The following is a 16,764-nucleotide window of genomic DNA, read 5'->3' on the forward strand; positions in this document are numbered from 1 at the left end:
GCATGCGATAAACAGTATCAAATGTCTTCAGACAGTTTAAAACGATGTGAATGGCAACAAGAGTCCAATGGTGCAGCCAGCTGCGAAAACTGCTTGCAGCCATACATTTTTTATTCAGCACTTAGAGTGCTAATTAAATGATGAAGAAGAGAAATACAGCTTCTGGACTGGGAACAAGAAAACACCGGCGCCACAATGAAAGCTTCATGTGAGCCATTGCAGGTATTGTCCATATCGTAATATCACTGTGTGTTTGTGTGTGTGCGTGTGTTTGCTCATGTGCTACGATTTGATTTTGTGTCATCCACTGTGATTCAGCTGTTGCTTTCGTTCCCTCAGAGTGTTAACCTAAGGAAACTCCCCGACATAATCTTGCTATTTTTCTTTGAACTCTCATTTACAGTTATGAATTTGTGAGAGTTTGCAGCACTTGAATTGATGGGAGAACGCAACTGTGCAAAATAGGAGGAAGAACAGAAATACATTCATGAGGCTGTCCAACAAGTGAGTCAACTAAGGTACAAACCATTTTTGCAGCTTTAGGGCAGATCTTCCTGATTGTGTGTGCGCGCACGTGTAGAGTGTGCGTGCACCTAAGTCCAGCTTGCTTCTCTAATACGTTTCCCTTCATTTGCCGGATTCACGACACAGCCAGCACACAAAAACTTGCACACACCCACATGTCCTGCTGACTGAAAAGCAGCAAGGATAAGTGGTAGCTTGCTGAAAGGAAGCGAAAGAGAGGAGGTCTCCATAGCAAACACAGAGGGGTTGTGTGCTTTTATCGTTGCATTTTGCCTTCATATCAGTCATACTGAATCGGTCTCACCTTTTTGTTTTACTCTGGGTGTGGTGTTAATTCCACCCTCCCCAAAATAGGTCACTTCATTAGGTACAGCTGCACATGTGAGATCCATTTCTGAATTCCCAAAAATGATCAGCATGGTACACTAGTGGTTTTGGCGCCTGCATCACAGTCTGAGGTTGGAATCTCGACTTGTGTGGCGTTTATAAAGTTTGTAATGTCCGTAAAATTGTCGTCGTAATGTTTTTGGTGCAGCGCTTTTATTGGATCTCATTATTGGGGAAAAAAATAAAAATAAGTAGAACCTAAATGAGTTTGTTTTATCTAACTCAGGGACTTCACAGCTGTCACTCATGCTGTTGTTAGCATCCCAAAAGCTAAATTTTATTACTAAAGCTAACGCTGCATTCGGGCATATATACGACGGCGTCAGCAGTCGCAGTACAGATATCTTGACAATCATAGCAGGGATCTGAATCATGCTGATTAAAAGCACTCCTCCCCAAATTACATCGCAATGTGCAACAAGAGGAGAAAAATAACTGGGGCTACAAAAACCAAGGTGTTAGTGTATGTGGGTCAGTCAGACCATATATCTTTGCTGCTATCAGCTAAGGAAAAGTTGCCCCACCACACAGCGAGAGCTGTTAAGATCTGGCCCAATGGCTCCTCTCAGCAACCTCAGAACTCTTTCAAGGCAAAAAAAAAAAAAAGCTGCATGTGTTCAAATAGCAGCAGTTTTGCAAGAGCGCCAATTGAATTGAATGTTATTTAAAATGAAGGGATGATTGTTTCGTACCGTAAATTGGAAAATATAAAAAAATGTCTGAAATTTTCATATCAACTGAGGTGGCTCTTCTCGTACAGGACTTCTTGTAGGGACTCAAGCACAACCCGCCCACCAACACACACACGCACGCACACTTACACATACATTGTGTGCGCACACGTGGGGGATGCGCACATGGGCGGGAAATTGGGAATTTGCTGCCATGGTGACAAGGCTTGCAGTATCTAATAACAACAGGATGTTAAGGAGCCTGCAGTTTGTGGGGGAGGGGCAACAGAAGGAAACACAGATTCATAGAAAAGGCTAACAAGTGAATGCTTTTCACTTTGTCGTAACTCATAACTGTCACATCTTTATGAAACAGTGACATTGTAGACCGTAAGTGCTGTCATCATCTCTTCCCGGGTGTATACGTCAACATATTCCCCTTTCTTGTTTTGATTGTCTTTCAGCGACTTCTCTGTTGAAGTTTGCAATATTCTTTAATCATTTCTCGGAGACATTTCATGGCACATGTTGAGTGTGTGTGTGTTGCGTGGGTGGCAGCAACAGGTCTATGTTTATCTGCAGGTTCTCTGTGTGTGGTTGCCATGGTAAACGTGACAGGGGAGAGTTTGTTAAGTGCTTCAGTAAGTTGAGGATAATTATTGCAGCAGAAAATGGATATAGTCGTGCTGCTTTTTATGATAAAGGAAAGAGTTATATGGCTGTGATTGCATACATAAGTGCACTTGAAGCAAGTGGAGAAAATTGCATAATTATGGATGAATGGATTTTTTTATTTCACTGCATAGTACCTGATGTAATTATGATCCAACAACTGTATATATAGACATGAATATGAGGTGTAGTCTTGAAATGCATGTCTCCTTTTGTCACGTATTCTGCTGCCATATTTTAATTCAGTGATAAGAAAGGAAGGGTGTAGAAATGTTCATCTTTTCACTTCAAGTTCAAATTTCATAAATAGTGTCACGTTTCCGTATTGTCACATACTACTGAACACCGCCATTGACATTTGTTCACCATCTGTTGTTTTTGAGGCTTTTTTCCTGCGGTTTTCCTCCGAATAGCATTCTCCTCGATGGATGTCCAGAAAAGGGTGCCATTCCTCCGAAGGGTAGCACAGTGACTTTATGCGCTGCAAGGAATAGTTTGCATTATGGATCGAGGTCACAACCTTCACTCCGCACCTTTTTTGTGTGAAAAATTTGTTCAAAACACCTTCCAAAGATTTCCTTCTGCTCTGCTCAGCTTATAAACTGCAGTGATGAGGATACATACGAGTGGTAGAGCAGCAAGGCACCAACCCAATGCCACCGCCCAAGATGGGAGCTTTACTCCTCCATAGTTGGGGGCCTCAAAAGACTTAAGAGACCACACCAGGATGGCCTAGACAACAGGAGTTAGGTGTTAGTAGAATTCCCCTCAGACAAGTTCCTGATTCAGAAGCAACTCGAAATTACTAACATTCTGATCGACAGCTACATTTTTGTTTTAATTGCTTTATTTTCATGTCCAGTGGATATCTATTGTGAGGTGCTGTCAAAATCTGCGCAGAGGCGGGCATGAAAAGTTTGGATATTTTCGCAGACTCAGCTTGGTGCAGTTTTAAAACAGGCAATTTACAGCCGTTGTGGGTGTGAACACAACTGACTTGTTTCGCATCCAAGCGGGCTCATTCCCTTTGAAATCAATACGCGAGGCAATGATCTAAATTAAAAAGGAAATATTGAGGTTGAATTTACCAACAGGATACATGGGCTGATAACGAACCAACATGCTTTCCACCATAGCCAGAACCAGACGCTCTTTTTCCCAATCATCATCTCAATGTCCTCAATTAATCGGTTCATACCTGCAACACAATGTGTACACTTAAATTACAAATTATTTCTACTTGTGTTTCTACTGTGGTTTTTTTTTTTTTTGGTCAATCTTACCATATATGTAGATGAAGCCAATGAGCTCCATCAGAGCCAAAACAAGCAGTACCCAATTTGCAATAAAGGCATCCATTAGACTGACCCATATATTCCCGCCTATCACACAGACAACTGCGCATGAACATTGTTACAAGACATCGCTGTAATAGCACTTATCCGCAGACGCACCTCTGTGACTAATGGCAGGCCTAATAAAAAGACGATACAGGAACAACCAAAGCTTACGTAGGCCCGCTTTGATTTCGGGAAGGCATCAGTGATGCTGGTGGAGACCACCTCTGATGAAAGACAACAGGCGTTAATGACGACGATGCTTCATTATAAAGTGGCCATTTGCAATTTGCATGGCATCCAATGACCTTACCTAAATTTGTGAACTGAGAGTCCAGGCCCAATGACAATATCATGAAAAAGAAGATGATTGACCAAAAAGTGGAAATGGGAAGCTTGGTCAGGGCTTCTGCATATGTAATGAACGCCAGGCCGAATCCTGCGTAAAGATAGCTCATTGCGTAAAACAACAATAGCATTTGGATTTTGTGCTTTGTCAAATGTCTTACCGTCGTTCACCACTTCGTCAATAGGAACTTGGTAGATGTAGGACATGTGACCCAAAATGGAAAAGATGGAAAAGCCTGCTAAGATACTTGTTGCTAGAATGGCATTGAAATTGACACATGAAAAACACACAAAAAACATTAGGCTTTATTTTCAAGCAAATCTAGATTGCCGTGCGTTTGTTGGCCTACCATGGTTGATGAAGCTTATAGCCATAGAGTCGATGAACATATTGTTGTGGAACTTGCCATAAGAAGCAAGAGTTATAAGTCCCCCACCAGCAATCGAGAGAGAAAACGCCGTCTGAGTTGCCGCGTCTTTCCAGACCTAAAAATACATTTGTTTGTTATTTCGCAATGGCTCCGAAGATGGCAGAGATTGTTGATGTCAACGGCCAAACATCATTTTCGGTATCACAATTCAATCTGCTTAAAATCCACCTGTTTTTTATTCATCTCGCCACTTGCTGTCCACATCACAGTTGCTCAGACGTACCGACCAATCGCAGCTCAGCTTGTGAATGTCACATGACCAAACTCAGTATACATAATGCTCACTACTTCTCACCTCTGCTTCTGTCAGTTTTGTTAGGTTGGAGTTAGTGCCAATGTAGAAATCTATGCCATCTCTGGCTCCTTCGAGTGTCGCGCCTCTGATCAGCAGGATCACAAGCGCCACATACGGGAACAAAGAGGTGAAATACATAACCTGTAAAGAGAGACAGTACATATCAACAAAAGTCAATTCTAGGGGTGGCCAATTGAGACTAGCTAGGCCTGCTCTGCTGGCCAAAACGCAATCAGAAGCACTGACTTCAATTTATATGTTCCTGCTTTTTCTCGTCTGATGTTGTAGATGTAAGATAAGAGCTTGACTTACTTTTCCCGATGACTTGATTCCTTTGATGAGTACTGCAGCAACAAGGATGGAGCTCAGCAGCAAGCAGAGAGCCAAGTGCCAAACTATTGGACCCGTCTCCTCGATATTACTGGATCTCCGCAGAGCCACGCGACTGAATGAGAAGGGAAAGCACTTCTCACTTACAAAGAGATTAACTAAGTTCTGCTAATGTGTTTGAAGATGTGAATAAGAACATCCTTACTTCCAGTACTGCTCGCTGGCGCTCTGGGCCCCAAGTGTCATCTTGTCAGATGAAGTGCAAGTTCTGTTGTCCTGAGTCCAGTTGGCCACTAAAGCACTGCTTGTATTGCAATGTACTAAAATGGAAGAGATGTTGAGTCAATTACTTCCCCCCCCCCCCCCCCCCCCCCCCCTTGGAAGCACTGATGAAAACAGTGTGAAGTCCCCACAATTAATTTAATTATGAACTATGGACTGAAAAAGTTCATTTTAAAATTGATGAACTCAACACTGCCCACAAATCAATCACAATGGACAGCAAAGAGAATTAAATGGAAGTTGCCACTAGGAGACGTTGTGCTGACGTTGTAATTCAATGATCACTGAGAGTTCTATTTAAAAAATGTGTGTGTTGTCTTTTAGCATGTGACGTCTTTGTTCCCTTCAAACATCTCACACTGTTCAACTCGACAAGGAGTACCTAAAGATGCGTCGCTGCAGTTTGTATCGGCTGAGCTTTGGCACACGTGCCACGGCAAAGGAGACTGGAAGGAGGCGAACAGGTAGAAGATGCCATAGGACACAATGACGTTGCAGTAGATCGACATCAGGCCGGTTAAAATGATCATTCCGATGCCGACCCCTGCGAATGGGTCAAAATGTGCAGTAATATTGCTTTGGATTTTATTTTAGTCATTTTTACTTTTTTTAAAATTAGTATTTAGCTGGTTGCTTGCATGGATTCTTCAACAAACATTAAAGGAATATATCTGAGACCACTCAAGTGAATTCAAGGATTCCCCACCCTGAAGTAGAGGCACGGCTCTCCATACATTGACTGCTCCTTGACTGGAGAATTGACCAACAGCACTTTCTAGGAAGTAAAGTGGAGTCCCGAATAAAACCAACATTGTCAAGTAGGCAATCAGAAAGGCACCTGCTTGACAGAAAGAAACAAATATCACCAATCCATTTGTAACTCTCACACGTCATTCAAAGCATTTCTAACGTGGAACTTTTACCCCCGCCGTGTTTGTAGGTCAAATAAGGAAATCTCCATATATTTCCCAGACCGATTGTGTAACCAATCAAAGAGAGGATGTATTCTGTCTTATTGGTCCAGTTTCCTCGCTCTGGATTCTCATCACCGCCATCAACCGCAGGAGGATCCTGCACAGAGATGTTGTTCATGCAACACTTTACCTGATACTCTATCGTGCCAATGCTGTTTTTACGTTTTAATGGTGGAAACAGTTGTAATATTTGATTTTGGTGTATTGCTACTGTACTGACTGTTTGCACCCCCCCCCCCCCCCAGTTTCTTTCGTACAGTGCCGTTTCTTTATTGCAACACTTTTTCTTCCTTTGAACAGGTGCCTAAAACAATTCTTTGCTTTGGATGTCAAGTGTAAAACGGGTAACTAAGATAAAAAATAAACAGTAATGTTATAATAGCCAGGGGGACAGAAATGATTGTGCAAATGTTTGTCAAAGTTGAAATGGACCCTCAAGGGCTAAGGGCCTTCTTTATTTTTTAAATTTGGTCTATTCAGACTCAAATACTTTCCCAAGAAAATATGTAAGAGATAATAATATGAACATGTATGTCTGCCTCCACAATCAGATGAAAAAGAGCTATATATAAATTTCGGTGTATACCTATACAAAGCTAATAATGCATTTTTCAATTGACCTGGTTAAGAGATATTAGTTTAACAATGTATTATTTAATTGTGGTTGTAGTTTTGAATGATGAAGAACTTCACACCATCGGACTCTGGGGTCTGATTAAGTATATCACAAGTGAACTAAATTTGCTGTTATATTTACAGAAGTAACTTTGGGGTAAATTAACTTTTATTTGAGGGTGGACTACTTTTACTCCAGTACAGTGAGCTACATTCTACTTGCCATCTGTACAATGATTCAACTCTAAATTAATTAACTATGACATTTGAAGTTCCCGTCTTACCTGATCTGTTAGAATAGGCGCGTCTTTGGGAGGGTTGATGTTAGATTTCCACATTTTATTGTTGCAGCTGCTTCCAGGTGGTTAAAAGTGAAACTGATCGGAAAAATTGACGTCTTCAATGCTATCCACCAGCAGGCCCAAAAGTCGATTTTATTGTCCTTTAAATAAAGGATTCAACAAATGTATCTGCTCCTCATATTCATCTCCAGTGGTTCACTGCACACTGGTGATGTGCATTCCAATTCTTTTAAGTGAACCGAATCTTTAGAATCAGTTCACTCAAAAGATTAGTTCAAACGAATCGTTCAACGAAGCCACGTTAGGGCTCTTCTTGTGTAAGTTTTATTTGTTATGGGTTTTATTTTGTAAGTTTAACTTTGGGTACTTCGAAAGTGTCATTTTAAAATGTACTTTGCTAGGTGTTCGTGTACACAATGTGTTGTGATGACATCTGCTGTGGAGTCTTCACTGATCTATACTATTCGCTTGTGAGCTGCTCCATAAAAGCATACATGTTCCACGAAGTATGAGCGAGGCTTCCATAGGGTAGTGGTTAGTGCTCTGGGCTCTCACCCCAGCGGCTCGGGTTCGAATCTCAGGTTTTATTTGTTATGGGTTTTATTTTGTAAGTTTAACTTTGGGTACTTCGAAAGTGTCATTTTAAAATGTACTTTGCTAGGTGTTCGTGTACACAATGTGTTGTGATGACATCTGCTGTGGAGTCTTCACTGATCTATACTATTCGCTTGTGAGCTGCTCCATAAAAGCATACATGTTCCACGCAGTATGAGCGAGGCTTCCATAGGGTAGTGGTTAGTGCTCTGGGCTCTCACCCCAGCGGCTCGGGTTCGAATCTCAGGGCCACCTAAAATATTTTATCATAGAAAATTTGCAACACAGTTAGTTCCCCGTGTGCTGGCCCATATAACCATACATTTCCTTAGAGTTTAGGTTTAAAGTTTGAGCTAGGGTTAGGGTTTGGGTTAGAGCTAGGGTTTGGGTTAGGGTTAGGGTTAGGGTTAGGGGTTAGGTTTAGAGCTGGGGTTAGGGTTAGAGCTAGGGTTAGGGTTAGGGGTTAGGTTTAGAGCTAGGGTTAGGGTTAGGGTTAGGGTTAGGGTTAGGGTTAGGGTTAGGGTTAGGGTTAGAGCTAGGATTAGGGTTAGGGTTAGTTCTAGCGTTAGAGCTAGGGTTAGGGTTAGGGTTAGAGCTAAAGTTAGGGTTTGGGTTAGAGCTAGGGTTAGAGCGAGGGTTAGGGATTAGGGTTAGGGTTAGAGCTAGGGTTAGGGTTAGAGCTAGGATTAGGGTTAGAGCTAGGGTTAGGGTTAGGGTTAGAGCTAAGGTTAGGGTTTGGATTAGAGCTAGGGTTAGAGCGAGGGTTAGGGATTAGGGTTAGGGTTAGAGCTAGGATTAGGGTTAGAGCTAGGGTTAGGGTTAGAGCTAGGGTTAGGGTTTGGGTTAGAGCTAGGGTTAGGGTTTGGGTTAGAGCTAGGGTTAGGGTTAGGGGTTAGGTTTAGAGCTGGGGTTAGGGTTAGAGCTAGGGTTAGGGTTAGGGTTAGGGGTTAGGTTTAGAGCTAGGGTTAGGGTTAGTTCTAGCGTTAGAGCTAGGGTTAGGGTTAGGGTTAGAGCTAAAGTTAGGGTTTGGGTTAGAGCTAGGGTTAGAGCGAGGGTTAGGGATTAGGGTTAGGGTTAGAGCTAGGGTTAGGGTTAGAGCTAGGATTAGGGTTAGAGCTAGGGTTAGGGTTAGGGTTAGAGCTAAGGTTAGGGTTTGGATTAGAGCTAGGGTTAGAGCGAGGGTTAGGGATTAGGGTTAGGGTTAGAGCTAGGATTAGGGTTAGAGCTAGGGTTAGGGTTAGAGCTAGGGTTAGGGTTTGGGTTTAGAGCTAGGGTTAGGGTTTGGGTTAGAGCTAGGGTTAGGGTTAGGGGTTAGGTTTAGAGCTGGGGTTAGGGTTAGAGCTAGGGTTAGGGTTAGGGTTAGGGGTTAGGTTTAGAGCTAGGGTTAGGGTTAGGGTTAGGGTTAGGGTTAGAGCTAGGATTAGGGTTAGGGTTAGGGTTAGTTCTAGCGTTAGAGCTAGGGTTAGGGTTAGGGTTAGAGCTAAAGTTAGGGTTTGGGTTAGAGCTAGGGTTAGAGCGAGGGTTAGGATTAGGGTTAGGGTTAGAGCTAGGGTTAGGGTTAGAGCTAGGAATTAGGGGTTAGCGCTAGGGTTAGGGTTAGGGTTAGGGTTAGAGCTAAGGTTAGGGTTTGGATTAGAGCTAGGGTTAGAGCGAGGGTTAGGGATTAGGGTTAGGGTTAGAGCTAGGATTAGGGTTAGGGTTAGAGCTAGGGTTAGGGTTAGTGCTAGGGTTAGATCTAGGGTTAGGGTTAGGGTTAGAGCTAGGGTTAGAGCTAGGGTAGGGTTAACCCCTAGCTCTAACTCTAGCACTTTAGGAAGTGATTCGTTCACTCTCGTTCACTGAATATTCGTTCTTTTGAACGAATCGTTCACTCATGAGCCAGACAGACAGACAGACAGACAAACAGACAGACAGACAGACATACTTTATTAGGGAAATATCATGGTCAAAGGTCACAGGTGTCAAGCTCTAGTCCTCGGGCCGCGTTCCAACATGTTTTCCAAGTGACCCTCGTTAAGCGCACCTGCGTGAAAAGTTTAGCTCCTTTCACGTTCTGCAGGAGCTAAAACTTTTCACGCAGGTGCACTTAACGAGGGTAACTTGGAAAACATATTGGAACGCGGCCCCCGAGGACTGGAGGTCGACACCCCTGGTTTAAGTGAAAAGTGCCACACCCGCCCTCACCCCCACTTTCTGATTGGCTGTTTGATCTGTGATGTCACTCGGTGACTATTAGGTACACCGCCATTTTCAAGTGTACCTAATAACAGGCCACTTTATTAGGGAAATATCATGGTCAAAGGTCACAGGTGTCAAGCTCTAGTCCTTGGGGCCGCGTTCCAACATGTTTTCCAAGTGACCCTCGTTAAGCGCACCTGCGTGAAAAGTTTTAGCTCCTGCGGAACGTGAAAGGAGCTAAAACTTTTCACGCAGGTGCACTTAACGAGGGAATCACACGGACACTCCATTAGGTACACCACCATTTTCAAGTGTACCTAATAACAGGCCACTTTATTAGGGAAATATCATGGTCAAAGGTCACAGGTGTGAAAGCTCTAGTCCTCGGGGCCGCGTTCCAACATGTTTTCCAAGTGACCCTCGTTAAGCGCACCTGCGTGAAAGTTTTAGCTCCTTTCACGTTCCGCAGGAGCTAAACTTTTCACGCAGGTGCACTTAACGAGGGTAACTTGGAAAACATATTGGAACGCGGCCCCCCGAGGACTGGAGGTCGACACCCCTGGTTTAAGTGAAAAGTGCCACACCCGCCCTCACCCCCACTTTCTGATTGGCTGTTTGATCTGTGACGTCACTCGGTGACTATTAGGTACACCGCCATTTTCAAGTGTACCTAATAACAGGCCACTTTATTAGGGAAATATCATGGTCAAAGGTCACAGGTGTCAAGCACTAGTCCTTGGGGCCGCGTTCCAACATGTTTTCCAAGTGACCCTCGTTAAGCGCACCTGCGTGAAAAGTTTTAGCCCCTGCGGAACGTGAAAGGAGCTAAAACTTTTCACGCAGGTGCACTAACGAGGGAATCACACGGACACTCCATTAGGTACACCGCCATTTTCAAGTGTACCTAATAACAGGCCACTTTATTAGGGAAATATCATGGTCAAAGGGTCACGGGTGTGAAAGCTCTAGTCCTCGGGCCGCGTTCCAACATGTTTTCCAAGTGACCCTCGTTAAGCGCACCTGCGTGAAAAGTTTTAGCTCCTTTCACGTTCCGCAGGAGCTAAAACTTTCACGCAGGTGCACTTAACGAGGGTCACTTGGAAAACATATTGGAACGCGGCCCCCCGAGGACTGGAGGTCGACACCCCTGGTTTAAGTGAAAAGTGCCACACCCGCCCTCACCCTCACTTTCTGATTGGCTGTTTGATCTGTGACGTCACTCGGACACTCCATGAGATACACCGCCATTTTTAGGTGTTCCTAATAACAGGCCACTTCATTAGGGAAAAATCATGGCCAAAGCCTCAATGAAAGTGAATTTTATTTTTGTATGTATTAGATACATACAATACATTTACATGTATTTACAAGCTCATACAGGCATAAAGTCATACCTGGGATCGAACCAGGTTCTTACCAGGCAAGAGGCCGTGTTACTAACCAGTCGGCTAAATCGCCCTGGCAATCTCCGGCCGTCTGCACCCTTTGTACTGTGATGTGCAGTCCAGTTTTTAAGTGAATTGAATCTTTAGAATCGGTTCTCTCCCTAAAGATTTGTTCAAAAGAATCGTTCGCTACACTTTCTTATTTATTTATTTATTTATTCTTTTTTTCTTTTTACCTCGTGTCGTGTACCTATTGAAGTGTCCATGAGGTGGTTAGCGAACGGGAAGTTACGTCATTTTCTTCTTCGTTTTGTTTTACGGCGAGGTGGCACCAGCTTCAATGCGCATTACCGACACCTAGTCATATGAACTGGAAAAAAAAAACGAATCCACTTTAGGAAGTGATTTGTTTGCTCTCGTTCACTGAAATGATTCGTTCTTTTGAACGAACTGTTCACTCACGAGCCACACTACTGCACACTGTATTCTTTCCATCCAAAACTCTTGTCAGGTGAGTTTAAATCTCAGAATTTCAAGAGCTGCAAAATGCAAAGGAAGCCCCATTAGTTTATTCAAAACAAACAGTAACCTGCTGGCTTTGTTTCTACTCCAACTGTTCGGTGGATGCAGTTTTACCTAATGGCCACTAGACGTCACTAGACTCACGCTGGCCGATGTTGGTTGCTGTTATGAAACCATACAGTCAAAAATTATTTTTACATATACACAAACAGAATGACGAATAACTCGTTTCTAAAGCAATCATTTATTTTAAAAAGTGGTTCGACAACAAGAAGTCCATTGAATAGACGAATTTGTGTCAAATCAAGATCATTTGCATTTTTAAAATTGTTTGAAGTTAAGCAAAAATATGTGATTTGCTTAAAAAGGCCAAAATGTGTAGTGGCTCGATGTGAGTTTGTCACCTGTGTGCTAGTTAAATTGGTTCAAAATACATTAATCAGAACTTTGAGCTGGAGATGACATTTAGACTTGGTTCTGGTTTGCTGAGATTACTGGAGCTCCTCCTGCGCACTGCAGTGTTCTTCTGCATACGCTCACCGCGATGAATGTCTAGATAGGGATGCCAATGTTCCGAGGCAGAGCACAGTGACTTCACACGCTGTGAAAAGTCATACAGCAAGAAAATTGAGGCTCCGTGTTTATGGCATTCATAAGAAAAATATCAAGCAACGTGGGCATACACATGCATGAATGCTTGCACGTACACACACCTCCCACAATGTTCCTTGTGCTCTTATCAGCTTGTAAAGAGCAATGAGCGGAATCCAAAGAAGGATAAACGCTTCCATGCACCATCCCAAAGCCAGAGCCCAAGCTGGGTATTGGACCGTTCCATAGGTAGGGGGTATGAAAGTCATCAGAGACCAGATAAGAATCACCTGTAAAATGAAAGTAATGTAAAATTAGTCATCCGAGACCAAATAAGAATCACGTGTAAAGTAAGTAACCCACGCTTTCGAGCCACAATCTGTCACAATCAAGAGTCCCTGAAGTCAAAAGCTAATTACAATCACCACCTTTTTAGGGCTCTATTTTTTTATAAGAGCAAGTCTGGCACAAAGTGCAGTGCAAATCTGCGCAGGGGGAGACTAGACTAAGTTCACCCAAAATATATCCAGTCAAACAACAATTAATACCCAACATCATTATATTATATCATCATGTATCTGGTGTAGGTCAACTGTAAATTTTTGGAGAGGCCCTAAAAACGAGGTGCATGGAGTGTACACTTACCACTATAACACAGGGGCTGATGAAGAACCAACATGTTCTCCACCAGAACCAATAACTCCAACTCTTCTTGCCAATCATCATCTCAACGTCCATAATAAAAGAGTTTCCCCCTTAAGAAACAAAAACATGTTCATCTTCCCCATATTTAAGGTAGTTATGCACTTCACTTCCATTTGTTTCAGTTGTCATATTTACCATATATGTAGATGAAACCAATGATCTCCAAGAGAGCCAAAATTAGCATGACCCAGCTTGCGACAAATTGGTCAACAAGAGTCACCCAATATATCCCTGCCTGGACACAAAATGGAGCAGGTATACTTCCACGACGATAAGAAACGTGCTTAAAAGATGTACCTGTGTGACGTAAGGTAGACCAAGGAGGAAGAGAAGTACACTGATTAATATGGTCAAGGTGCCATGTTTGGAGGTGAGGCGTTTAGGAGAGGAGTCAATCAGGCATGTGATGATCACCTCTAGAAGGATTGACATGAGAGCTTTATCAACAAGTTTCACACCATACAGAGAGGTTTGCCGCTCTCATCCAGCACAGTGAAGCCTCACCTACTGCTCCAAACTGGGAGTCCAGACCAACAGTCAGCAGCATGAAAAAAAATAAAAAGGACCAGATTGGAGAACCAGGCAGTTTGGACAGAGCGTCTGGGTATGCAATGAAGGCCAAGCCAAAACCTGCACAACAACACCAAAACATTTTTCCCCCAAACTCTACAATAAAAGCCTCATAAACTTAATATTTAGATGACATTATGTGTGACTCACCTTCCTTCACCACCTCCCCAACAGGCATTTTGTAAACATGAGCTATGTGGCCCAAAATGGAAAATATGGCAAAACCCGCCAGCACACTGGTGCCTAACAAAGAGGGAAAATAGTACTGCAACTTTAGGGCTCAAAAGTGAACACCATTTAAAAGCACATTTTTGTTACAACTTTTGGATTGGGTTGATCGAGGTGTACCTAATAAATTGCCCGGAGAGCTTATATCTACTTCCCCAAAACAATGTTCATCATGCTCCTACCAGCATTAGTGAGTGTGACAATTAATGAATCCATCAAGGCATTGTTGTGGAATTTGCTATAAGAAGCAAGTGTTATGACTCCGCCCCAACCAATAGACAGAGAGAAGAAGGTCTGAGACGCAGCGTCTTTCCATACCTGAAACACATGATGATGCTTGATATCATAACAAAACTACAATCAATCAATCAATCAATCAATCAATCAATCAATCAATCAATCAATCAATCAATCAATCAATCAATCAATCAACTGGTTCCATACTTGTGCCTCAGCCAGCTTAGTCAAGTTGGACTCTGAGCCAATATAAAACTGGATCCCATCTCTGGCTCCCTCTAGTGTCACTCCCCGGATCAGCAGAATCACAAGCACCACGTATGGGAACGTTGCAGTAAAATACACAACCTAGAGGGAAAAGGTCAACTTTCTAAAATGGCTTAAAGCTCCAGAAAGCAGATTTTATATGATACGGCTCCGCAACTCTGACTTACCTTTCCCGATGACTTGATGCCTTTGATGAGTGCGGCACCAACAAGGATAGAGCTCAGCAGCAAACAGAGGGCCAAGTGCCAAACGATGGGACCTGTCTCGTCGATACTCGCGGATCTTTGCAGAGCCACGCGACTGTGAAAGAGGAGCCAGCATTTAAAAACAAATCTACTAATGGACAAAAACATGTTTGAAGCCGGAACATTCTTACTCCCAGTATTGCTCACTGGGGCTTTGCACTGCAGCCAAGATCATGTCGGATGAAGGACAGGTCATGTTTGCTTGGCTCCAATTGGCCACTAAAGCACCACTTATATTGCAATATACTAGAAAATAAGAAACAATGGATCAATACTTCATGACCAACATAATCTATAACATTTTTAAAAGCACCTCCAGGAGCGTCGCTGCAGCTGCTGTTGGTCCAACTGAAGCAGTCGAACCAGGGCAGAGGAGACTGGAAGGAGGCAAACATGTAGTACACACTGTAGGCCATGATGACATTGTAGTAGATGGACAGTATAAAGGTCAAAATCACCATGGCAATGCCAGCACCTGAAAAGCAAGAGTCACATGGGTTGTTCTTCACATTTGTGTTCCTTCCCCTGAAGCACAATTTCCTGTTGGCCTGGTGTCTGAACTGAAATATTCCCTTGAAGTCAAACAATGCGGAGAATATGACAAATTCATTTAAAAAAACAGACTTTGTAGATTAGCTCTGGTTTGACTAAAGCCACCTTTAGTCTATTTTTTTAACCATTTTTGATGTTCATGATGTTTTGTAAAGATGAAAAATGGGCTTTAGACTTTTTATTTATTTATTGTTATTACAGATTTTGGGGGGCACAATTGTTTTGAAATACAATTTGCTAGTTTATTTGAAAGTAAATAATTGGCGGCCTTTTCAATTTTGTGACCACAAGTCCTTGAAAAAAAAAAAAAAAAACTGCAAGGGAGTCATAAAAATAAAACGCATTGTTAATCTATAATCAGGTACGATCGTCTGCAAATCTTACCCTGTAGGATCGGCACTGCTCTCCAGACGTGAATCGGGCCTTGGCTGCAGAATTGCCCCAATGCACTTTCCAAGAAGTAAAAAGGGCTTCCGGCCAGTACCAACATCACAAAATAAGGTATCAGAAAGGCTCCTGCTCAAAGATAGGAAAAGGTTAGAGGATTCGTATCACATCAGATGTTATCAGATACACCTACCCCCGCCGTTCTTATAGGCCAAGTATGGAAACCTCCAGATATTCCCGAGGCCGACGGCATAGCCAATGGTAGAAAGGATGTACTCCTTCTTATTGGCCCAGTTGCCTCGATCGGTACTCTTATCACCCTTGTCCACGTGCACATTCTGTTGCAATGTCTCGACATGTCAATAAAACATTAATCAAGTGCCACAATGTGTTTAGCAATGCTATTGCAACTTGTGTGGCTTCATAGAATTGCCCAAAACAGAATCGATTTTTAACGAGTAAGTACCTGGTCAACAACGGCGGGGTTTGACGAAATAAAATCCTTCCATTTGTTCCAGCGGTATTCCCTCATGTCCTCCTCTCACGTTCTCCTGAACTCTTCCTCATCGAATTTTCTCAGGTAGTTCTCTTTAAGGCTCGGTCAGGTTGAGAAGTGGGAGCTTCTCCACCAATCACAAGCACTCACTTGACCGCCCTTGAAATGCCATTGTGTGAGTGCGTACTGGTATTTCCCACTAAATGGGGCCAAAAAGCCCTTTGCACTATAGTTGTGTGTGTGTGTGCGAGTGTGTGTGTCACCCTCCTATGCCTAGACAAGTACAAAATGTTTTCATTAATTTGGAAAACGCTTGACCTTTTCTTTGTTGTGAACACGAGGCTTGTAAAGTTTGTCTCACCTCGTTGACCCAAAGCATGTGAATCTTATCTATTTACCTCGAGAACAACTGGGGGGAGTTTATGTCTGACAATAGAGGCCATTAATTAACACAGAATCTCGACAATGCCAAATAGTGATGGAGCAACAATATTTAGTTTTGATGTCTGATAAGGTTTGGAGCTTTTGTGACACGACGGAGGCGCTTCAAAATGCACAAACTAAACATACTAAATACATACAAAATTCAAATGTACATACTAAATGTTGTTTGACTTTAAACATTTGTCTAATCATAC

General features: G+C 42.8%; 2 protein-coding genes across 4 annotated transcripts; both read right to left on the reverse strand.

The window, feature by feature from the left end:
- Nucleotides 1–2,287: 2,287 nt before the first annotated feature.
- On the reverse strand, nt 2,288–5,276 carry LOC119123634 (sodium- and chloride-dependent neutral and basic amino acid transporter B(0+)-like). Of its 2 annotated transcripts, XM_037252897.1 has the most exons (11): nt 5,202–5,276; nt 4,979–5,111; nt 4,667–4,807; nt 4,291–4,426; nt 4,102–4,194; nt 3,906–4,031; nt 3,706–3,819; nt 3,539–3,637; nt 3,344–3,453; nt 2,820–2,987; nt 2,288–2,736 (listed from the first exon to the last, which is right to left on the reverse strand). In XM_037252897.1, the coding sequence occupies exons 1-11, from the start codon at nt 5,240–5,242 to the stop codon at nt 2,584–2,586; spliced, it is 1,314 nt and encodes a 437-aa protein (XP_037108792.1). In that variant the 5' UTR covers nt 5,243–5,276; the 3' UTR covers nt 2,288–2,583. The 2 variants fall into 2 exon arrangements, 1 of the variants encoding a protein (XP_037108792.1); XR_005098111.1 differs by lacking the exons at nt 2,288–2,736; nt 2,820–2,987 and having other exon boundaries at nt 3,710–3,819.
- A 6,836-nt stretch (nt 5,277–12,112) lies between these two features.
- On the reverse strand, nt 12,113–16,758 carry slc6a14 (solute carrier family 6 member 14). Of its 2 annotated transcripts, none has more exons than XM_037252833.1 (15): nt 16,097–16,758; nt 15,824–15,968; nt 15,628–15,759; nt 15,005–15,166; nt 14,823–14,937; nt 14,614–14,746; nt 14,387–14,527; nt 14,125–14,260; nt 13,865–13,957; nt 13,649–13,774; nt 13,442–13,560; nt 13,280–13,379; nt 13,085–13,194; nt 12,562–12,729; nt 12,113–12,449 (listed from the first exon to the last, which is right to left on the reverse strand). In XM_037252833.1, exons 1-15 carry the CDS (start codon nt 16,160–16,162, stop codon nt 12,288–12,290), a joined length of 1,908 nt encoding a protein of 635 aa, XP_037108728.1. In that variant the 5' UTR covers nt 16,163–16,758; the 3' UTR covers nt 12,113–12,287. The 2 variants fall into 2 exon arrangements, with proteins under 2 accessions (XP_037108728.1, XP_037108727.1); XM_037252832.1 differs by having other exon boundaries at nt 15,824–15,980.
- Nucleotides 16,759–16,764: the final 6 nt, after the last annotated feature.

This window comes from Syngnathus acus, chromosome 5 (assembly GCF_901709675.1).
Source record: "Syngnathus acus chromosome 5, fSynAcu1.2, whole genome shotgun sequence".
NCBI classification, from domain to species: Eukaryota; Metazoa; Chordata; class Actinopteri; order Syngnathiformes; family Syngnathidae; genus Syngnathus; species Syngnathus acus.